This window comes from Saimiri boliviensis, chromosome 20 (assembly GCF_048565385.1).
Source record: "Saimiri boliviensis isolate mSaiBol1 chromosome 20, mSaiBol1.pri, whole genome shotgun sequence".
Taxonomy (NCBI): domain Eukaryota; kingdom Metazoa; phylum Chordata; class Mammalia; order Primates; family Cebidae; genus Saimiri; species Saimiri boliviensis.
Window position 1 is genome coordinate 31801762 of NC_133468.1, and position 22536 is coordinate 31824297.

The window sequence follows — 22536 nt, forward strand, 5'->3', positions numbered from 1 at the left end:
CACTCCTGGGCCGTTTTGCCCCATCAGCTGTTCTTGCAGGAAGGGCGCCCTGCTCGGCTCGCCTCTCTTCCCGAGAGCCTTTTGTTTGCTGGGTCTGCAGGAAATTGGAGGGGCGGTGGCCAAGGGCTCATCTGCCCCAGGGACTTGGGGGAGGGGGGCCCAGATTCACCAGACTTAATCCTGGGGAGTTCACAGCAGGAATGGGGTGGGGTGGGGTGGGCGGATCTCCAGGAAATTAGCATTTAAGGCCAACTCTGAGAGTGCCATTGGATCTGCTTGTCCCGAAGGGGCGGACGGGGCGTGTGTGTTCCAGGGTCCGGGATCCCTGGAAGTGAGGGCTGGGAGGACACGCTGTGGTCACCTAATAGGTTGACAGGGTCATTGACAGCACGGGAGAAAATCCCAGATTCGGAATCCCATCATTTTCTTTCTTACTTTTGTTTTGTTTGTTTGTTTTTTTTTGTTTTGAGACGGAGTCTTGCTCTGCCACCCAGGCTGGAGTGCGATGGTGCGATCTCGGCTCACGGCAACCTCCGCCTCCCGGTTCAAGCGATTCTCGTGCCGCAGCCTCCGCAGTAGCTAGGACTACAGGTGCGCGCCATCACACGTGGCTCACTTTTTAATCTATACGCCATTTTAAAACTAGAGATGGGGGCTCGCTATGTTGCCCAGGCTGGTCTCGAAGTCCTGGGCTCAACGATCCTCTCGCCTTGGCCCCGCAAAGCGCTGGGATTACAGGCATGAGCCACCGCGCCTAGCCCCATAATCCCGTCTTTTACACGCCTTGGATCCTGGGGATGCCAAGAGGTGGGGAGGCAGGTCAGACTAAACCGTCTTTGAGAATTATTTTTTCCATCAAAAAAAATGGTGGAGAGGAGGACCCGCACGTAGCCCCAGAATTCGCGCCTTCCCAGGACGCAATCGCAGAAAAGGCGGCGGCGTGGACGCTCTGGCGAGCCGGCGTCCTCTCGTTGGTTGCCCTCTCTCTGAAGCCATCACGCGCGCCGCCATCTTTCCTTCCTGGGCGGCAGTCACGTGAACAGCAAGTCGCAGGTCTCCAACCGCTGGCGGGTTGGTGGGGCTGGATCCCGGACGGTTCCTGCAGCTACCGTGAATGTTTGGTTGTTCCAGGCTCAGGAGAGCAGCGAAGAAAACAGAAGCTCCTGTTTCGTGGAGCTTAACGTTCTTACTTTTTTGAGACAGGATGTCGCTCTGTTGCCTAGGCTGAGTGCATGGGCGCGATCATAGCTCATCGCGGTCTCCAGCTCCTGACCGCCAGTGATCCTCCACCCTCGGCCTCCCCAAAGTGTTGGGCTGTGAGAGGCCTGAGCCACCGAGCCTGTCCTGAGCTTAACTTTCTATTGGGAGTAGGCGGTCAACGAACAAGATACATACGCAATATATATCAGTTAGATGATGCTAAGTGCTATGGAGAGAAAAATAGGAAAAGGGGAGGAGGTATGGTTTAATTTTATTTATTTATTTTTGAGACGGAGTCTCACACTGTTGCCCAGGCTGGAGTGCAGTGGCGCGATCGCGGCTCACTGCAACCTTCACCTCCCGAGTTCAATCGATTCTCCTGCCTCAGCCTCCAAAGTAGATGGGATTACAGACGCACGCCACCACGCCCGGCTAATTTTCATATTTTTAGTAAAGATGAGGTTTCACCATGTTGGCCAGGCTGGTTTCAAACTCCTGACCTCAGGTGATTCGCCTGCCGTGGCCTCCCAAAGTGCTGGGATTACAGGCGTGAGCCACCATGCTTGGCCAATTTTATTTCATTTATTTATCTAAAATGTATTTCTATTTTTAAAATTTTTTGTGGAGACAGCATCTTGCTATGTTGCCCAGGCTGATCTAACACTCCTGGGCTCAAGTGATTCTCCTGCCTTTGCCTCCCAAAGCATTGGTTCAATTTTAAATGGGATTGGCAAGGAAAATTTCACTAAGAAGATAATATTTGAGCCGGGCACGGTGGCTCAAGCCTGTAATCCCAGCACTTTGGGAGGCCGAGGCGGGTGGATCACGAGGTCAAGAGATCGAGACCATCCTGGTCAACATGGTGAAACCCCGTCTCTACTAAAAATACAAAAAGTTAGCTGGGCATGGTGGCGCGTGCCTGTAATCCCAGCTACTCAGGAGGCTGAGGCAGGAGAATTGCCTGAACCCAGGAGGCGGAGGTTGCGGTGAGCCGAGATCACGCCATTGCACTCCAGCCTGGGTAACAAGAGCGAAACTCCGTCTCAAACAACAACAACAACAACAAAAACAAACAAACAAAAAAAGAGTATTACAGTATAATCCCAGGTTTCCGGGCTGAGTGGCGGGAGAGAGGAGAGGACCACAAGAGGAGCAGGTGGCAGGAGTTTGAGTATTTGGTTTTGGAAATACCAAGTTTGAGTTGCCCATTTGATGTCCAAGCAGAGATTGTGGGGAGGGGGGGGGGTACTGTGGTTCACGCCTGTAATCTCAACACTTTAGAAAACGGAGTTGGGGCTGGGCGCGGTGGCTCAAGCCTGTAATCCCAGCACTTTGGGAGGCCGAGGTGGGTGGATCACGAGGTCAAGAGATCGAGACCATCCTGGTCAACATGGTGAAACCCCGTCTCTACTAAAAATACAAAAAATTAGCTGGGCATGGTGGCGCGTGTCTGTAATCCCAGCTACTCAGGAAGCTGAGGCAGGAGAATTGCCTGAGCCCAGGAGGCGGAGGTTGCAGAGAGCCGAGATTGCGCCATTGCACTCCAGCCTGGGTAACAAGAGTGAAACTCCGTCTCAAAAAAAAAAGAAAGCGGAGTTGGGTGGATCACATGAGGTTGGGAGTTCAAGACCAGCCTGGTCAACATGGTGAAACCCTATCTCTACTAAAAATACAAAAATTAGCTGGGTGTGGTGGCAGGCTCCTGTAATCCCAGCTGCTGGAGTGGCTGAGGCAGAATTCCTTGAACTGGGGAGGCAGAGGTTGCAGTGAGCTGAGATCACACCACTGTACTCCAGCCTGGGCGACAGTGTGATTCCCTCTCAAGACAACAACAACAACAGAAGATGGTATTAGAGTGTTGGCTATCCAGTCTGAAGTTCAGGGTAGAGGTCTGGGCTGGAGGTATATCCTTGGGGGCACTATTATATAGATGGTATTAAAACTGAGATTGGGGGCCGGGCGCGGTGGCTCAAGCCTGTAATCCCAGCACTTTGGGAGGCCGAGGCGGGTGGATCACGAGGTCAAGAGATCGAGACCATCCTGGTCAACACGGTGAAACCCCGTCTCTACTAAAAATACAAAAAATTAGCTGGGCGTGGTGGCACGTGCTTGTAATCCCAGCTACTCGGGAGGCTGAGGCAGGAGAATTGCCTGAACCCAGGAGGCGGAGGTTGCGGTGAGCCGAGATCGCGCCATTGCACTCCAGCCTGGGTAACAAGAGTGAAACTCTGTCTCAAAAAAAAAAAAAAAAAAAAAAAAAAAAAAAAAAAAAAACTGAGATTGGGCCGGGTGCTGTGGTTTACGCCTGTAATCCCAACATTTTGGTAGGGCAAGGTGGGAGGATTACTTGAGCCCAGGAATTCAACACCAGCCTGGGCAACATAGTGAGAACCTGTCTCTACAAAAAATAAAAAATTAGCTGGACATGGGTGCATGTGCCTGCAGCTACTCAGGAGGCTGAGGCAGGAGGATTGCTTGAGCTCAGGAGATAGAGGTTGTTGTGAGCTATGATGGTGCCACTATATTTCTAGGCGACAGAGTGAGACGCAGTCTCAAATATAAATAATAAATAAAAACAGAAAAAAATAGAACTATGAGACTGAAGAGGTCGTGAAGGGAGAGTGGATATAAGCGGTTTTTTTTTTTCAATGATTATGCCATGGGTGTTTTTTTTTAAAGGCAATCTTGCTCTGTCACCCCGGCTGGAGTGTAGTGGCGGATCTTGGCTCACTACAACCTCTGGCTCCCTGGTTTAAGCGATTCTTCCACCCCAGCCTCTCGAGTAGCTGGGACAGGTGCGTGCCACCACACCCAGCCAATTTTTGTATTTTTCATAGAGGCAGGGTTACACCATGTTGGCCAGGATGGTCTTGATCTATTGACTGTGTGATCTTCCCGCCTTGACCTCCTTAATTGCTGGGATTACAGGTGTGAGCCACTGCGCCCAGCCAAGGGAGTGGGTACAAGTGTTGAAAAGAGTCTGAAGACCAAGCTTCACGCCTCAACAGAGCTTCCATCCCACCATGGCCTCTTGGCTGTTCCTACAACACCCACAGGTGCTCCAAGGTTAACACGAGATATGAGGAAGAACCATCAGAGCCGACGGAGCAAGAGGAGTTTTGGATCTGAGAGGCCAAATGAGGAAAGTGTTCTAAGGGGAAGGCAGTCGGTCAAATAACGCTGGTAGGTTAGTAAAATGAAGACTGGCGCAGAGGCCATTGCATTGACCAAGCGGACGGCACGGGTGACTTGGTGAGTACTTTCCATTTTGCAGAAGGGCAAAAGCCCAAAGTGCAGTGAGTTTAAGAAAAAGTGAGAGTTAGCCGGGCGCGGTGGCTCACGCCTGTAATCCCAGCACTTTGGGAGGCCGAGGCGGGCGGATCACGAGGGCAAGAGATCGAGACCATCCTGGTCAACATGGTGAAACCCCGTCTCTACTAAAAATACAAAAAATTAGCTGGGCATGGTGGCGTGTGCCTGTAATCCCAGCTACTCAGGAGGCTGAGGCAGGAGAATTGCCTGAGCCCAGGAGGCGGAGGTTGCGGTGAGCCGAGATCGCGCCATTGCACTCCAGCCTGGGTAACAAGAGCGAAACTCCGTCTCAAAAAAAAAAAAAAAAAAAAAAAAGAATAGTATAGTGGTACCTACCTCTGAGAGTGGCTAATTTAATGCAGTGCTATTTGGAAGGGATGATTTATTGAGCCTTTAGGTGTTGTTCTAAAGTGCTTAGGCCGGGCGCCGTGGCACACGCCTGTAATCCCAGCAGATCACCTGAGGTCGGGAGTTTAAGACCAGCCTGACCAACATGGAGAAACCCTGTTTTTACTAAAAGTACAAAATTAGGCGTGGTGGCGCATGCCTACAATCCCAGCTACTCGGGAGGCTTTGGCAGAAGAATCACTTGAACCCAGGAGGCGGAGGTTACGGTGAGCCGAGATGGCAGCATTTCACTCCAGCCTGGGCCACAAGGGCAAACTCTTATCTCAAAAATAAATAAATAAATAAAATAAGATAAAGTCTATTAGCCCACTGGACTCACAGGAGGGAGGTTCGAGTCTATGCCCATTTTACACCTGAGGACGCGTTGACAGGCGGTACTGCTGTTGATGGGATCTGTAAAGAGTGAAGAAGGAGTCTCAGCTCTCAGTAGGGTTCACAGGCTCTAGCAGGCGTCCCCAAGCTACGGCCCGCGGGCTCCATGCGGCCCCCTGAGGCCATTTATCCGGCCCCCCGGCCGCACTTCAGGAAGGGGCACCTCTTTCATTGGTGGTGAGAGGAGCACAGTATGTGGCGACCCTCCAACGGTCTGAGGGACAGTGAACTGGCCCCCTGTGTAAAAAGTTTGGGGACGCCTGGTAGGATTTCTGCTGGAGGTGAGAACACTACAGCGGGGCACGAAAGCGGGCATCAGACGGAGCAAAGCGACCCTGGACCCACATCGGTGGCCAATGGCTCCCTCCGGTGGCCGAAGCGAAGAGCGCAGCTGGATCGGGCGCAAGAAAGGATCCCCGCAGGGGTGAGGGGCGAGGCTGGGACCCCGCGGAGGTTCCAGGGCTTTGAGAGGTTGGAGGACTAGGACTCCAGAAATCCCGAACGAAGGGGGCCGGAGTCCCCGAGACGCACCTGGCCCAGGTGTGGCAGCCCCGCCCACCTCCCGGCCGCCTTCGGCCGTCCTCACACGCCCACTTGAGCGGGGTAGCAGCTCCCGGCACCAAGGAGCTCGGACTGGGGTCCCGCCCCCGCGGCGGCGATTGTGTGCACCAAAATGCTGGGGGCTCCGACACCCGCGGCCCATATCCTGTCGGAGACGCCAGTCTTCAGGGAGACCAGGGCTGCAGGGCAATCCTCGGGTGCACGTGGAGCTGGAACTGAAACCTGGCAGGCCGGGGAACGCAGAGGGGGCGGAGCTTCCCCGGGCACGCCCGCGAGGCGGGGCCGGGGACCGGGACCAATGGCGCGCGCGTGCTCGTGGGGGTGGGGACAGGCTCCGGGCCTGGCATCCCGGTAGCCGCGGCTGTCTTTTCCGGCCCGCGTCCGCTCTCCGCCCGAGGCGGAGCCCCCAGGCTCGCGGGGATTGCCCCCGAGCGCTGCGTCCTGCGGGTGGGTGAGCGAGTGCCCTGCGGCCCACCGAGCTGTGGGGGTGCAGCTGGCCGGGAGGGAGATCCTGGCCCCCTTGCACCCTAGCAGGCGCAAAGGAGCAGGAGCCCGGGTGCGGGGGGGAGGACCCGGGGACCTTGAGTTGTTCGGTGGGAGCTGGCCTGTGTTTCCATTTTCCTGGTCGAGGGGTGTGTTTGGGTTGGTAGAGTTTGGAGTGGGGATGGGAGGAATCTGGGGAGGCTCGTTTGGATGGGACGAATCTGAGGAAGCTAAGGGGAGGAGGAGGGGCTTTGAGATGGATTGAGGGAGAGGATTGACGGAGGGTGTGGCTTTGGAAGAGTTGGAAGTTTCTTGCTGCCTGTGGGTGCAGTGATTGCATGGGGGACTTGGTAGGGACAGCTCGGGACACCGAAGGAGGAGATGGGGAAGGCTCTTCTGCACGCAACTTACTTCCCTTTTGGGAGATTTGCTTCCTCTTGCAATGCTGGTTAAAGGAAGGAGAGGCTGGAGAAGCCTGTGCTGTCAGAGAAACTTTGCCTTTTTCCAGACCCGGTGCCATCCCTAGTGTCAGGAACATAAGGGAAGGAGTGGCCCCCAGCAGCCGGGAGGGGCCCTGAAACCCCTGCTGACGGGTTTGGGGTACCACTTCTTTGTGGAGGAGTGGCTGGTACCATTTGCAGCCTCACCGGCTCTTTTGAGTTGCTGGTAAGCAGGGTGTGGGGGCATTCCTGTTTCCTTGAGGTTGTCTTTTTTTGTTTCTTGAGACAGGGTCTCACTCTGTCAGCCAGGCTGGAGTGCAGTGGCTCAATCTGGGCTCACTGCAGCCCTATGCCTCCAGGGCTCAAGCAATTCTTGTGCCTCAGCCTCCCGAGTAGTTGCAATGACAGGTGTGCACCGTCACGCCTGGCTTTTTTTTTTTTTTTTTTTTGAGACAGAGCCTCACTCTGTTGCCCAGACTGGAGCGCAGTGGTACAGTGTCGGCTTACTGCAACCTGTGCCTCCTGGGTTCAAGTGATTCTCATGTCTCAGTCTCCCAAGTAGCCAAGACTACAGGCGTAAGCCACCGCACCCGGCTAATTTTTGTATTTTTAGTAGAGATGAGGGTTTCACCATTTGACCAGGCTGGTCTCGAACTCCTGACCTCAGGTGGTCCACCCGCCTCCTCCTCCCAAAGTGCTGAGATTACAGGTGTGAACAACTGAGCCCAGCCACTTTTTGTGTTTTTAGTAGTGAGCAGCTTTCTCTTTTGGGGAGGCTTCTGGGTGTTTGGTTAGTGGTGTTTGGGGGTGGGTGGGCTCTGTAGCGCTGCCTCTGATGCAACATAATCTCCTTTGCAGGTCACCTAACCCGTTTGTGGTTTCCCCTGCCTGTGCGCAGCCATGGCCAGCGAGAGCTCACCTCTGCTGGCCTACCGGCTCCTGGGGGAGGAGGGGGCTGCCCTCCCTGCTAATGGGGCTGGGAGTCCTGGAGGGGCGTCTGCCCGGAAGCTGTCCACCTTCCTGGGTGTGGTGGTGCCTACTGTCCTGTCCATGTTTAGCATAGTTGTTTTTCTGAGGATTGGTGAGTGGGCCCTGGACGGGAAGGGCTGAGGGGACATGATGGGGAGGGGTGGGAGTGGGATGACATTAGGAAGCGGCCCTGGGGGAAGTGGGTGGCTGAAGGGCTTGGGGAGGGCTCCCTGTGAGCTCGCATTTAGCTCCACCCTGGACCGCTGCAGACCCAGTGGGTAGGGGATTTGGGGTGTGAGTCCCCATGACCTGACTTGCTGCTCCTGCCTCAGGGTTCGTGGTGGGTCACGCTGGGCTGCTGCAGGCCCTGGCCATGCTCCTTGTTGCCTACTTCATCCTGGCACTCACCGTCCTCTCTGTCTGTGCCATCGCCACCAATGGAGCCGTGCAGGGGGGCGGAGCCTACTGTATCCTCCAACATCAATGGACTGGGGTCTGGGCTGGGGTCTAGGCTGCTCAGCCTGCTAGGGAGGGTGGGGAAGGGGCCATTACCTTTGTTGGCTCAGGGGCAAGACAAGTGGGTTATTTTTTTTTTTTTTCATTCTTAAAATTTTTTTAGGCTGGGTGCAGTGGTTCACGCCTATCCCAGCACTTTGGGAGGCCCAGGTGGGAGGATCACTTGAGGCCAGGAGTTTGAGACCATCCTGGCCAACATGGTGAAACCCCATCTCCACTAAAAATACAAAAATTAGCTGGTCATGGTGGCATCTGCCTGTGATTGCAGCTACTTGGGAGGCTAAGGCAGGAGAATCGCTTGAATCAGCTACTTGGGAGGCAGAGGTTGCAGTGTATCAAGATCGAATCACTGCACTCCGACCTGGGCAACAGAGCAAGACTCTGACTCCCAGGCTGGAGTGCTGTGGCGCCATCATAGCTCACTGCAGTCTCGACTTCCTGGGCTCAAGTGATCCTCCTGCCTCAGCCTCCTGAGTAGCTGGGACTATAGGCAGGTACCACCACCCCTGTTTAATTTTTAAATTTTTATTATTTTTTGAGACAGAGTCTCACTCTTGTCGCCAGACTGGAGTGCAATGGCGCGATCCCAGCTCACTGCAACCTCTGGCCTCCCAGGTTCAAGTGATTCTTCTGCCTCAGCCTCCTCCCAAGTAGCTGGGACTACAGGTGAGTGCCACTACGCCCAGCTGATTTTTGTATTTTTAGTAGAGACAAGGTTCCACCATGTTGGCCAGGATGGTCTTGATCTCTTGACCTGGTGATCTGCCTGCCTCGGCCTCCCAAAGTGCTGGGATTATAGGCGTGAGCCACCACGCCAGGCCAATTTTAAAATTTTTTTGTAGAGAGGGAGTCTTGCTATGTTTCCCAGGCTGGTTTTGAATTCCTGGCCTCAAGTGATCTTCCTGCCTCAGCCTCCCAAAATGCTGGGATTACAGGCATCAGCCACTGTGCCTGGCAGGGCAAGTTTTAATGAATGTGCAGCAGGCAGGCTGGTATAGTGAAGAAGATCAATATTGCCCTACACGTTAATGCCAGTTTCTAGTCTAACAATCTTGTCTGTTAGGCAGTGATTTTTTTTTTTTTTTTTTTTTTTTTGAGACGGAGTCTCGCTCTGTCGCCAGGCTGGAATGCGGTGGGGTTTCACCATGTTGGTTGGGATGGTCTCAACTTCATCTCGTGATCCGCCCGCCTCAGCCTCCCAAAGTGCTGGGATTACAGGCGTGAGCCACCGAGCCTGGCCTAAGCAGTGATTGTTTTACAGATGCAGAAACTGGCACTCAGAGGTTATGAGCGACTTGTGCAAAGCCACATGGCTGGGACTGGCTGCCCTTGGGTGAAGTGCTTCGAGCTGTGGCGCCTTCCTCACGCCCATTTCAGTTTTTTTTCCCTTAATGCTCACCCCTGCTTCCACTTTCAGTCATGATCAGCCGGACACTGGGGCCCGAAGTCGGTGGCAGCATTGGCCTCATGTTCTACCTGGCTAACGTCTGTGGCTGTGCCGTCTCCCTGCTGGGGCTGGTGGAGTCTGTGCTTGACGTCTTCGGGGCCGGTCTGTGCTTTGTCGGCTCTGGGCATTTCTGCGGGTTTGCAGGGTCTGGGAGTGTGCGATCATGAAGGAGAAGGTCCTTTCTAGGCGAGGGACAGAGTGAGCCACTACCTTGACTTTCTGGAGCTCCTGCTGTGTGGCCAGCATCATGCAAGAGATGTGACATCCCGATATTGTCCTTGCCTGTCAGGAGCTAACCAGTCAGAGAGACTGGGCTGAGATTCTTGAAATTGACGAGACCACCAGGGAGAGCTAAGATGCTGGGTTAGAGCTAAGAGGGAAGTGGGGAAAGTGGTCTCTCTGACAGCAGGTGGGCAGAGGGGGGCTTGTCTTGCTTTGGGTCATGGTTGGGACTGGGTCCTTTCTTTTTTTTTTTTTTTGAAATGGAGTGCTTTGTTGCCCAGGCTCGAGTGCAGTAGTGTGATCTCCACTCACTGCAACTTCTGCCTCCCAGGTTCAAGTGATTCTCCTGCCTTAACCTCCTGAGTGGCAGAGATTATAGGCACCCACCACCACGCCTGGCCAATTTTTATAATTTTTAGTAGAGACAGGGTTTCGCCATGTTGGCCAGGCTGGTCTTGAACTCCTGATCTCAAGTGACCTACCTGCCTCGGCCTCTCAAAGTGTTGAGATTACAGGCGTGAGCCATGGTGCTTGGTTCCCCCCTCCCACCTTTTTTTTTCTTGAGACAAGGTCTCACTCTGTCATCCAGGCTGGAGTGCAGTGGTACGATCTTGGCGCAGTTCAACTTCTGCCTTCCAGGCTCAAGCGATTGTCCCGCCTCAGCCTCCCAGTAGCTGGGTCTACAGGCGCACATCACCATGCCTGGCTAATTTTTGCAGTTTTTGTGGAGTTGGGGTTTCGCTGTGTTGCCCAGGCCGGTCTTAAACCTGAACTCAAGCAATCCTCCCACCTTGGCCTCCCAAAATGCTGGAATTGCAGGCATGAGCCACCCACCTTACCCAGCCGGAGGAGCGCATTAGGATCAGGCCTTCTAACTCTGTCCCTACCTCTCTCCAGATGCCACAGGGCCCAGTGGCCTCCACGTCCTGCCCCAGGGCTACGGCTGGAATCTGCTGTACGGCTCCCTGCTGCTGGGCCTTGTGGGCGGGGTCTGCACCCTGGGAGCCGACCTCTACGCCCGGGCCTCCTTCCTCACATTCCTGCTGGTTTCTGGCTCCCTGACCTCTGTGCTCATCAGCTTTGTGGCTGTGGGGCCAAGGGCCATCCCCTTGACTCCTCGGCCTGGCCGCAATGGCTCCTCCCTGCTGCCTCGATTTGGCCACTTCACCGGCTTCAACAGCAGTACCCTGAAGGACAACTTAGGTGGTGAGCGAGGCCCTGTGGTGGCCGGGATCTCGGGGTGAGGAGTGGGCAGGCATTGGGGCCGGACCCTTAGAATCCCTGGATGAGTAGAGGTGTCAGAGGGAATGTAGGGCAGGAGGTCTGGAGCGCAGAACAGTGCAGCTTCATTCAGGCCTGTCCAGTGTGTGTTTGGCCTTTGGGGCAGGAGGGAGCCTACAAGACAGTCCCTGCTTTAAAGGAACTTGCGTTCTAGCTGGGGAAAGATGGGTATTCAGGAATCAGTTCCATAGCACAGTAAGGCCCAGCATGACTTACACAGATCAGGATCGCCCAGGAGTGGAGAGAAGGGAGGCCTGACTATGGGCTGGGAAGGGCAGGAGCCGTGGAGCTGGAGGTGGCCTGAGATAGACGGGTGGAGCTGAGAGCAGGGAGGGAACGCATCTCAGGAAAGAGCTTGAGACCTGGTGTGGTGGCTCAGGCCTGTAATCCTCAGCATGCTGAGGCAGGAGGATCACCTGAGGTCACGAGTTTGAGACCAGTCTGGCCAACCCTGTCTCTACTAAAAATACAAAAATGATCTCAGTCAGCATTCTTGGGAAGAAAAAGAAAAAAAGATACAGAAATTAGCTGGGTACAGTGGCAGGCACCTGTAGTCCTAGATACTCGGGAGGCTGAGGCAGAATTGCTTGAACCCGGGAGGCAGAGTTTGCAGTGAGCCAAGAATTCGCCACTGCACTGCAGCCTGGGTGACAAGAGGGAGACTTTGTCTCCAAAAAATAATAATAATAATAATAAAAAGATACAAAAATTATCCAGGCATAGTGGTACATGCCTGTAGTCCCAGCTATTCAGGAGGCTGAGGCATGAGAATCACTTGAACTCGGGAGGGGGAGGCTGCAGTGAGCTAAGATCTCCACCTCTGCACTCCAGCCTGGGCTTCAGAACAAGACTCTGTATGAAAAAGTAAATAGGCCAGGTACAGTGGCTCATGTCACCCCAATCCCAGCACTTTGGGAGGCCAAGGAGGGTGGATCACCTGATGCCAGGAGTTTGAGACCAGCCTGACCAACATGGTGAAACCTCATCTGTACTGAAAATACAAAAATTAGCCAGGTGTGCTGGTGGGCACCTGTAATCCCAGCTACTTGGGAGGCTGAGGAAGGAGAATCACTTGAACTGGGGAGGTGGAGGTTGCAATGAGCTGAGATCACACCATTGCACTCCAACCTGGGTGATAGAGCAAGACTCCTCTCAAAATAAATAAATAAAAATTAAAAAGTTAGTTGGGCATGGTGGTGCATACCTGTAGTCCCAGCTACTTGACAGGCTTGAGCCCAGGAGGTAGAGGTTGCAGTGAGCTATGAGGGTGCCACCGCAGTCCAACCTGGGTGACAGAGCAAGATCATGTCTCTAAAAAATAAAAAAATAAAAAAATAATAAAGAGTGTGAGGCCGGGCGCGGTGGCTCAAGCCTGTAATCCCAGCACTTTGGGAGGCCGAGGCGGGTGGATCACAAGGTCGAGAGATCGAGACCAACCTGGTCAACATGGTGAAACCCCGTCTCTACTAAAAATACAAAACATTAGCTGGGCATGGTGGCGCGTGCCTATAATCCCAGCTACTCAGGAGGCTGAGGCAGGAGAATTGCCTGAACCCAGGAGGCGGAGGTTGTGGTGAGCCGAGATCGCGCCATTGCACTCCAGCCTGGGTAACAAGAGCGAAACTCCGTCTCAAAAAAAAAAAAAAAAAGAGTGTGGATTAGGGCCTGGAGGGAGGAATATCAGAGCATTTCGGGGATGTGGCAGTGTGTCTGACTGACCCAAGGCCAGTGCAGGGGCAGGCTGGGGTCTTGGTGAAGGCAGTCAGGGGAGGTGGCGGGGTGGGGGGGGCTGTGGAATGTGTGGAAAGGGTGGCTGAGAGGCCTGGATCCCTGAGGGGGATGCTGACGTCCTCTCCCTCCTGGGAGCATCCTCCTAGCTGGCTATGCTGAGGACTATACCACAGGAGCCATGATGAATTTTGCCAGCGTCTTTGCTGTCCTCTTCAATGGCTGTACAGGCATCATGGCTGGGGCCAACATGTCGGGTGAGAGTTCCTGCCTGCCGCCTCCTGGGGGTGTGGGGCTGCCACCATGAGGGACGCAGGGGGACGGCGGGAGGGCTGACCTCGCCCCTCCTGCTCCCCTCCCCGCAGGGGAGCTGAAGGACCCCAGCCGGGCCATCCCTCTGGGCACCATCATCGCCGTCGCCTACACCCTGTTCGTCTATGTCCTGCTTTTCTTCCTCTCCAGCTTCACCTGTGACAGGTACCTAGGGAGGGATGGGGGTGGAGTGTCAGTATCAAACAAGGTTGCTGCACCTGGGTCACCAAGGGAAATACAGGCTGAGGGACTGGGGAGCAGAAACCCAGCTTGTTGGGGTGGAGGGAAAATAGGGGAAGGCTAGCTGCTGGGGATTGATAGCCCATGGCCAGCGGCTGCCATGGACCTGGTACTGTTGCAGGCACTTAGCTTGGGAGCGAGGGTGGGCAGTGGCTTTCTACTAAGTTTGCATTTCGATAAATATTTGGCCTCTTGTGCATATACCATTAGGTGTGACAGCCGGGTGTGGCGGCTCACACCTGTAATCCCAGCACTTTGGGAGGCTGAGGCAGGAGGATCGATAAAGCCTAGGAGTTCCAGACTAGCCTGGACAACATAGCAAGACCTTCCTCTCAAATACAAAAATTAGTGAGGCGTGATGGCACCTGCTTGTAGTCCTAGCTACTTGGGAGGCTGCGATGGGAGAACTGCTTGAGCCCAAGAGGTCGAGGCTGCAGTGAGCTATGATTGCAGCACTGCACTGCAGCCTGGGGATTGGAGTGAGACCTTGTCTCTTAAAAAAAAAGAAAGGAGTGCGCTCGGTGGCTCATGTCTGCAATGCCAGCACTTTGGGAGGCTGAGGTGGGTGAATCACTTGAGGTCAGGAGTTCGAGACCAGCCTGGCCAACGTGGTGAAACCCTCTCTCTACTACAAATACAAAAAATTAGCCGGGTGTGTTGGTGGGCACCTGTAATCCCAGCTACTCAGGAGGCTGAGGCAGGAGAATCACTTGAACCCCGGAGGCGGAGGTTGCAGCGAGTGGAAATCGAGCTACTACACTCCAGCCTGGGCCACAAAAGTGCAACTCAGTCTCAAAAAAAAAAAAAAAAAAAAGAGAAAGGAATGACCCCTGAGTGATTAAATCCAAGGCTGCCCAGTGAATACCAGGCGTATCCCTTTAGCACATTTGATATCTGAGTCTGATCCTTAAGATCAGGGCTGGGGGTTTTCCCAACCTATGATGCATGATCCATGTCCTCCTTTGCCCGCCTCCTAGGACCCTGCTGCAGGAGGACTATGGGTTCTTCCGCGCCATCAGCCTGTGGCCCCCGCTGGTGTTGATCGGAATCTATGCCACCGCACTCTCAGCGTCCATGAGCTCACTCATCGGTGCCTCCCGCATTCTCCATGCCCTGGCCCGGGATGACCTCTTTGGTGGGTTCTCTGGCTGCTTGCTGGCTCAGAGCATGCCCTCCCTTGTCTCTTCTGTGTACCCCTTAGGCCCCGGCTGATGTGTCTGCTGTGGATTCTGTTTTTCTAGGAGTGATCTTGGCGCCGGCCAAGATTGTGTCCCGAGGGGGAAACCCCTGGGGAGCTGTACTGTATTCTTGGGGTCTGGTGCAGGTGAGACTTCTTCAGCGGGCCCTTTCCTCACCCCACCAGCTGGCAGGATGGGGGTGCAGTTAGATGCGGGCTGGGAGACAAATCAAAGGCAAATGCATTTGCACTTGGGGTGCACTGGGACTCTGTAGGGTTCACTGGCACTTTGTGCGGTTCACCAGCGCTTTGCAGGGTTCACTGGCACCCTGGGGGGGTTTGCTAGCACTTTCTGGCGTGCGCTGGCATTTTGAAGGGTTCACTGACACTTTATGGGGTACACTAGTATTTTTCAGGGTTCACTGGTACTTTGTGGAGTACCTCAGCACTTTGAGGGGTTTGCTGGCACTCTGGGATGTACCAACACTTTGTGGGGGTTTGCTGATACTTTGGAGGTTCAGTGGCTCTCGGGGGGGGTACACTGGTATTCTCTGGGGTTCATTGACACTTTAGGGGGTGGATTGGCACTTTGGAGGGCTCACTGGCACTTTTCAGCATTCATTGACACTTTGGGGTGCACTGGCACTTTCCGGGGTTTGGGGGTACACTGGCACTTTCTGGGGCTCACTGAAACTTTGGGGGTACACTGGCACTTTTGGGGGTTGACACTTTTGGGGCATACTGGCACTTTACAGGGTTCACTGGCACTTTCTGGGGCTCATTGACACCTTGGGGGTGCAATGGCAGTCTTTGGGACGTACTGGCACTTTCGGGGTACACCGTAACTTTGGATCAACGGCATACCTCTTGGCCCCTGCCCAGCTGGTGCTTCTGGCCGGGAAGCTGAACACGATAGCCGCTGTAGTCACCGTCTTCTACCTGGTGGCCTATGCTGCTGTGGACCTGTCCTGCCTGAGCCTGGAGTGGGCCTCGGCCCCCAACTTCCGGTGAGAGACTCAGAGGCCCGTGTCCCCCGAGAGGGAGAGCAGAAGGGAGGAATGGGAAAATGCGGAGGACTCTGGCCCAGGCGTGGAGCTGGGGACCGCAGCCTGGCACGCGGCCGACCCTGAGTTTCCGTCCCTCCTCCCCTCCGTGTTCCCACAGCCCCACCTTCAGCCTGTTCTCCTGGCATACCTGCCTGCTGGGGGTGGCCTCCTGCCTGCTTATGATGTTCCTCATCAGCCCCGGCGCGGCCGGGGGCTCCCTGCTCCTCATGGGCCTGCTGGCTGCGCTGCTCACTGCGCGAGGAGGCCCCAGCAGTTGGGGCTATGTCAGTCAGGCCTTGCTTTTCCACCAGGTACGGGGAGCTGGGGGCGGTGGGGAGGGGAGAGGGAGGCGGTCAGGGAACCCCTTCTCCCTCCCTTTAGCTGGAGTTGGTGTTTCCATCCAAGAGGTTCCAAACGGGGCTGTGTGTTTGATCATGCCACTTCCCCACCACCTCCCGCTGTACCCAGGTGCGTAAGTATCTGCTCCGGCTGGACGTCCGGAAGGACCACGTGAAGTTCTGGCGGCCCCAGCTGTTGCTGCTGGTGGGGAACCCCAGGGGCGCCCTGCCTCTGCTGCGACTGGCCAACCAGCTTAAGAAGGGGGGGCTTTACGTGCTGGGCCACGTCACCCTGGGAGACCTCGGTGAGCTGCCCTCCCACTCATTCACTCACTTACATCCTTCTCTTACCTTACCGTTTTTTGTTTGTTTTTTTGGAGACAGAGTCTCGCTTTGTTGCCCAAGCTGGAGTGCAGTGGGACGATCTCAGCTCACTGCAGCCTCCACCTCCCGGGTTCAATTGATCCTCCTGCCTTAGCCTCCTGAGCTGGGATTACAGGCGCACACCACCATGCCGGGCTAGTTTTTGTATTTTTAGTAGAGATGGGGTTTCACCATGTTGGCCAAGTTGGTCTCAAACTCCTGACCTCAAGTGATCTGCCCACCTTGGCCTCCCAAAGTGCTGAGATTGTAGGTGTGAGCCACCATGGCCAGTCACCCACCCCCCCTTTTTTTTTTTGAGACAAGGTGTTGCTCTGTCACCCAGGCTGGAGGGCAGGGGTGCCATCATAGCTCACTGCAGCTTCAACTTCTTGGGCTCAAGCGATCCTCCTGCCTCAGCCTCCTGCGTAGCTGGGACTACAAGTGTGTGCCACCAGGCCTGGCTACTTTGTAGAGATGAGGTCTCTTTATGTTTCCCAGGCTGGTCCACAACTCCTGGCTCAAGCAACCCTTGCACCGTGGCCTCCCAGAGTGCAGGGATTACAGGCATGAGCCATGACACCTGCCCCTTTCCCCCTTTTATCTCCTTCCTAGTAAATTCTCCAACCAGCCATAGCCCTGCCCGGGCCCATCTGTGATTTGGACTCTAGGAGTAGACGTTGAACTTGGCCGACACTGGCTGCCTTCCTTTCCTTATCTTCTCTGTAGACTCCCTGCCCTCGGACCCAGTACAGCCTCAGTATGGGGCATGGCTGAGCCTGGTAGACCGGGCCCAGGTGAAGGCTTTTGTGGATCTAACCCTCTCGCCCTCCGTGCGCCAGGGGGCTCAGCATCTGCTGCGAATCTCGGGCCTCGGTGAGATGCTCCTCCCTGGATCCCCTCAGCCTTCCCCTGTGGCTACTTCAAATCTCTGCTCCCCTCCCCTAGAGTCAGCCACATATTGCAAACTGCAAGCTATAGTCAGGAGCAGATAAGACAGTGCTCAAAGATAATAGCCGCAGACAGTGTGCGATAGGAGACGCTGGGGACTAGCAATGGGGCGGGCGATGCTGTTGCAGTTTTTTCCTTCTCCTTTTTTTAAAGACAGAGTTTTGCTCTGTCTTGCCCAGGCTGGAGTGGTGCGGTGGTGCGATCTCGCCTCACTGCAGCCTCCGCCTCCCGGGTTCTAGTGATTCTCCTGTCTTAGTCTCCCGAGTAGGGAGTGTGCTACACTTGTGTGCTACCATGCCCGGCTAATTTTTGTATTTTTAGTAGAGATGAGGTTTCACCATGTTGCCCAGGCTGGTCTTGAGCTCCTGACCTCAGGTGATCCACCCGCCTCGGCCTCCCAAAGTGCTGGGATTACAGGTGTCTGCCACTGTGTCTGGCCGGCCTTTCTTTTTTTTTCTGACCCAAAAATTGGAGCATAGGCACTGAAGAGTGCATTTTGAGGGACAGTGGAGCATTATTTGAATCTCCAGCTGCCTCATCAGATCAGATGGTTATTTTGTTTATTCGTCTTTGAGTTGGAGTTTTGATCTTGTTGCCCAGGCTGGAGTGCAATGGCGCGATCTCGGCTAACCGCAACCTCCGCCTTCTGGGTTCAAGCAAGTCTCCTGCCTCAGCCTCCTGAGTAGCTGGGATTACAGGCACGTGCCACCATGCCCAGCTAATTTTTTGTATTTTAGTAGAGACGGGGTTTCACCATGTTGACCAGGATAGTCTCGATCTCTCGACCTCGTGATCCACCCGCCTCGGCCTCCCAAAGTGCTGGGATTACAGGCTTGAGCCACTGCGCCCGGCCAATTTCATATTTTTAGTAGAGGTGGGGTTTCTCCATGTTGGTCAGGCTGGTCTTGAACTTCCGACCTCAGGTGATCTGTCCTCCTTGGCCTCCCAAAGTGCTGGGATTACAGGTGTGAACCACTGCACCCAACCCCGAGATGGTTTTTAGCCACCAGCGTTCAGAGGAAGGAAGGCCAGCCAGTATATAGCCAGCAAAGGTTTTGTGGAGAGATGGTAATTCAGCCAGGCTTTGAAAGGGGTTGGGAAGTAGGAGATGTAACATGCCCCACCCTCGACCCCCAAGCCACAAAGGATGCCGGAGGCTGTGTGGGGCTGAGCGGGGCTGACGCTTGTGGATGGAGCAGTGAATTCTCAGCTTTTTTTTTTTTGAGAAGGAGTTTCGCTCTTGTTACCCAGGCTGGAGTGCAATGGCACGATCACAGCTCACCACAACCTCCGCCTCCTGGGTTCAGGCAATTCTCCTGCCTCAGCCTCCTGAGTAGCTGGGATTACAGGCACACGCCACCATGCCCAGCTAATTTTTTGTATTTTTAGTAGAGACGGGGTTTCACCATGTTGACCAGGATGGTCTCGATCTCTTGACCTCGTGATCCACCCGCCTCAGCCTCCCAAAGTGCTGGGATTACAGGCGTGAGCCACCGCGCCCGGCGAATTCTCAGCTTTTAGCGCTGAGGCCACCAGGGTCATCCATGCTCAGTCACTGCCTTCTCCTTTAATCCTGGACCAGCGCCTGTCACCAAAGCGCATGCTTCCTTCTCTATTCAGAGTCTGGCTGAAGTTCAACTGTGTTGGACATTGCCCCGTTCAGTGCAAATCAGACCCTGGGATATACTCAGGAGGGGGCGTGACTAGTTTATTTTGTAAGATCAGCTGGAGTTCACACCTGCCCAGATGTTTTAGGGTGTTGGCAAGCATCACTGACCCACAGAGCATCTGAGAGCCTGGTCTTCACCTTTTGTGCAGAGACTACTGTGCTCATGAAATGTATCCTGTGGAAATATTAGGTTGGTGCAAAAGCAGTTGTGGTTTTTGCTCTTATTTTTGGACAGGATCTCACTTTGTCGCCCAGGCTGGAGTGCAGTGGCGTGATCTCAGCTCACTGCAACCTCTGCTTCCTGGGTTCAAGTGATTCTCCCATCTCAGTCTCCTGAGTAGCTGGGACTGCAGGTGCCTGCCAGCACGCTGGCTAATTTTTGTATATTTTTGGTAGAGACGGGGTTTTGCCACGTTGCCCAGGCTGGTCTCAAACTTCCGACCTCAGGTGATCCGCCCGCCTAAGCCTCCCAAAGTGCTGGAATTACAGGCGTGAACCACCGCACTGGCCTGTTTTTGCCATTTTAATGGGGAAAAAACGCAATGACTTTTGCATCAACCTACTCCAATAAAAGGAAAAGTATTTCCTTTAAATGGTGGATTCTCCTGTCATGGAGAATTTGATGTATGGGTTGAGCAGTGTTTGTTTCATGAGAAGGGGTCTTAGAGAGGTCTCTGAGTCTCGCTGTAAACTCAGCCTGGTTCAAGGGGGGGAATTACCCGATTCCACGTGGGTCGTTCAAAAATTAAGAACCAGGAGCTTGTAGGCAGGGACTTGGGGTTTTGTGGTTGGCACGTGCCCAGCTTGGTGTCTCAGAGTGTGGCCTCTCATGCTGGGTGGAGGCAGCGTGTGTTGACCTACCTGCTCCAGTACCTGCCAGCCGTGAGCCTGTGGGTGAATGACTTCATCGCTTGGTGCTTCGGGTTCCTTATCAGTAAAAAGAGGAGACTAAATAGTACCTACCTCATAGTGTTGCTTCAAGGTTCAAATGAGTTAAAATACAAAGTGTTTTCTATAGGACACAGCCCCTGGTAAGCGAATACCATGCTATACCACCACAATTAGGGTTTTGCAGTCATAGAAACATACTGACATACTGGGTAGCCCTGTGCCTTCCACAATGCCCTGTTAATTTTTTTTTTTTTTTTTTTTTTTTTTTGAGACGGAGTTTCGCTCTTGTTACCCAGGCTGGAGTGCAATGGCGCGATCTCGGCTCACCGCAACCTCTGCCTCCTGGGTTCAGGCAATTCTCCTGCCTCAGCCTCCTGAGTAGCTGGGATTACAGGCACGCGCCACCACGCCCAGCTAATTTTTTGTATTTTTAGCAGAGACGGGGTTTCACCATGTTGACCAGGATGGTCTCGATCTCGACCTCGTGATCCACCCGCCTTGGCCTCCCAAAGTGCTGGGATTACAGGCTTGAGCCACCGCGCCCGGCCGCCCTGTTAATTTTTGTATTTTAATTTTTTTTGAGACGGAGTTTCACTTTAGTTGCCCAGGCTGGAGTGCAATGGCGGGGTCTCGGCTCACCACAACCTCCACCTCCTGGGTTCAAGTGATTCTCCTGCCTCAGCCTCCTGAGTAGCTGGGATTACAGGCATGCGCCACCATGCCCAGTTAATTTTATATTTTTAGTAGAGACGGGGTTTCTCCATGTTGGTTAGGCTGGTCTCAAACTGCTGACCTCAGGTGATCTGCCCGTCTCAACCCCCAAAAGTGCTGGGATTACAGGGGTGAGCCACCGTGCCCAGCCCAGTCCATTTTCTCATCTTCCCCTAGCAGGGTCTGGGGTGCTGTTCCCCTGGGGATTCAGGCCATGAGCTTGGCTGATCAGGGTGTCTGGTTTGAATGACGGAGTTCAACTCACATCTCCTACCATGAACCAGATGCCCTGCTAGAAGCTGGGAGCAGACAGTGTCCTACTCTCGCGATAGAATTGGAGTGCTCATTCGTGGCAAGCATCCTAATGCGAACTTTGTCTGTTTAAGTGGAGGAGATTAGTCACTGAGATAATAAAATAAGTGCATGTGAAAGTGTTTAGGAAAAATGAAAAGTCATTATGCAAATGCGCAGAATGTTGCTGTAAGAGCCTGTACACAGTGGGAATGTCATAGCTTATGGCTGACACATATTGCTGTCAGCGCGTGGGAGCGTGATGTAAACTTAGCCTGTGAGCCTGACTCCTGTCTGTTCCTGCCTCCCCCTCTCTGCCCTCAGGTGGCATGAAGCCCAACACGCTGGTCCTGGGTTTCTACGATGACGCCCCACCACAGGACCATTTCCTGACGGACCCGGCTTTCTCCGAGCCTGTGGACAGCACCAGAGGGGGTGGTTCCCCGGCTCTCAGCACCCTGTTCCCTCCTCCCCGGGCTCCTGGGAGCCCTCGGGCTCTCAGTCCCCAGGACTATGTGGCCACGGTGGCCGATGCCCTCAAGATGAACAAGAACGTGGTGCTAGCCCGGGCCAGTGGGGCCTTGCCCCCAGAGCGGCTGAGCCGGGGGTCCGGGGGCACCTCTCAGCTGCACCACGTGGATGTGTGGCCCCTCAACCTGCTGCGGCCCCGGGGTGGGCCCGGCTACGTGGATGTCTGTGGCCTTTTCCTGCTGCAGATGGCAACCATCTTGGGCATGGTGCCCGCTTGGCACAGTGCCCGGCTCCGGATCTTCCTGTGCCTGGGGCCTCGGGAGGCGCCTGGGGCGGCCGAGGGGCGGCTGCGGGTGCTGCTGAGCCAACTGAGGATCCGGGCTGAGGTGCAGGAGGTGGTGTGGGGCGAGGGGGCTGAGGCTGGGGAACCTGAGGCGGAGGAGGAAGGGGACTTCGTGAACAGTAGGCAGGGAGACGCGGAGGCAGAGGCCCTGGCACGCAGCGCCAACGCCCTGGTTCGGGCCCAGCAGGGGCGTGGCACGGGAGGAGGGCCGGGTGGGCCGGAGGGTGGGGATGCCGAGGGCGCCACCACAGCCCTCACCTTCCTGTACTTGCCTCGGCCGCCCGCCGACCCCGCCCGCTACCACCGCTACCTGGCGCTATTGGAGACTCTAAGCCGAGACCTGGGCCCCACGCTGCTGGTTCACGGCGTCACCCCGGTCACCTGCACTGATCTCTGATGCCCCTGCCTCCAGGGCTGGGTAGAGAGGGCCCAGGCAGGCGGCCCATCCTGATCCTTGGAGGAGGAGGGAAGCGCTGTCCTGTGGTCCTGCCCCTGGGACCTGGAGCCCAGGGGAGGTTTTAAGGGGGTTCCGGGCTTGGGTGTCACACCCACCTCCTTTGGCAGAGGGACCCCAGCACAGTAACTCCGGGTGGCCGTCCCCACCGTTCAGGGGACGGAGTCCACAGCCTCCCTTCACTGGTGCCTTGATGCTAGGGGCTGGCCCTCCTCCTAACTCTGGGCTACCTCAGTTTCCTCATCCTGGCCAGACTCACTGGCCCACTGGGGTGGTGATGTTTTCATTCTGTTTTATTTTTCTAACTCTGCTGACCGTGAATAAAAGACCGAAACACTACAGG

General features: G+C 54.9%; 1 protein-coding gene across 9 annotated transcripts; it reads left to right on the plus strand.

Annotated features, from left to right (window-relative positions):
* Positions 1-4127: 4127 nt before the first annotated feature.
* On the plus strand, positions 4128-22532 carry SLC12A9 (solute carrier family 12 member 9). 9 transcript variants are annotated; one of them, XM_010344698.3, is made up of 15 exons: positions 6161-6300; positions 6845-7002; positions 7635-7857; positions 8078-8212; positions 9679-9810; positions 10828-11136; positions 13089-13196; positions 13305-13416; positions 14469-14626; positions 14733-14815; positions 15551-15675; positions 15833-16025; positions 16183-16357; positions 17142-17288; positions 21250-22532. In XM_010344698.3, the coding sequence occupies exons 3-15, from the start codon at positions 7677-7679 to the stop codon at positions 22134-22136; spliced, it is 2745 nt and encodes a 914-aa protein (XP_010343000.1). In that variant the 5' UTR covers positions 6161-6300; positions 6845-7002; positions 7635-7676; the 3' UTR covers positions 22137-22532. The 9 variants fall into 9 exon arrangements, with proteins under 9 accessions (XP_074246546.1, XP_010343000.1, XP_010342999.1 ...); XM_074390445.1 differs by lacking the exons at positions 6161-6300; positions 6845-7002 and adding an exon at positions 4128-4452; XM_010344697.3 differs by having other exon boundaries at positions 6161-7002.
* Positions 22533-22536: the final 4 nt, after the last annotated feature.

Coding starts and splice junctions, on each gene's coding strand:
- SLC12A9 (XM_074390445.1), top strand. CDS start 7,677: ATGGCCAGCGAGAGCTCACCTCTGCTGGCCTACCGGCTCCTGGGGGAG. Junction 7,858..8,077: donor AGTTGTTTTTCTGAGGATTG/GTGAGTGGGCCC, acceptor CTCCTGCCTCAG/GGTTCGTGGTGGGTCACGCT. Junction 15,676..15,832: donor GCCTCGGCCCCCAACTTCCG/GTGAGAGACTCA, acceptor GTGTTCCCACAG/CCCCACCTTCAGCCTGTTCT.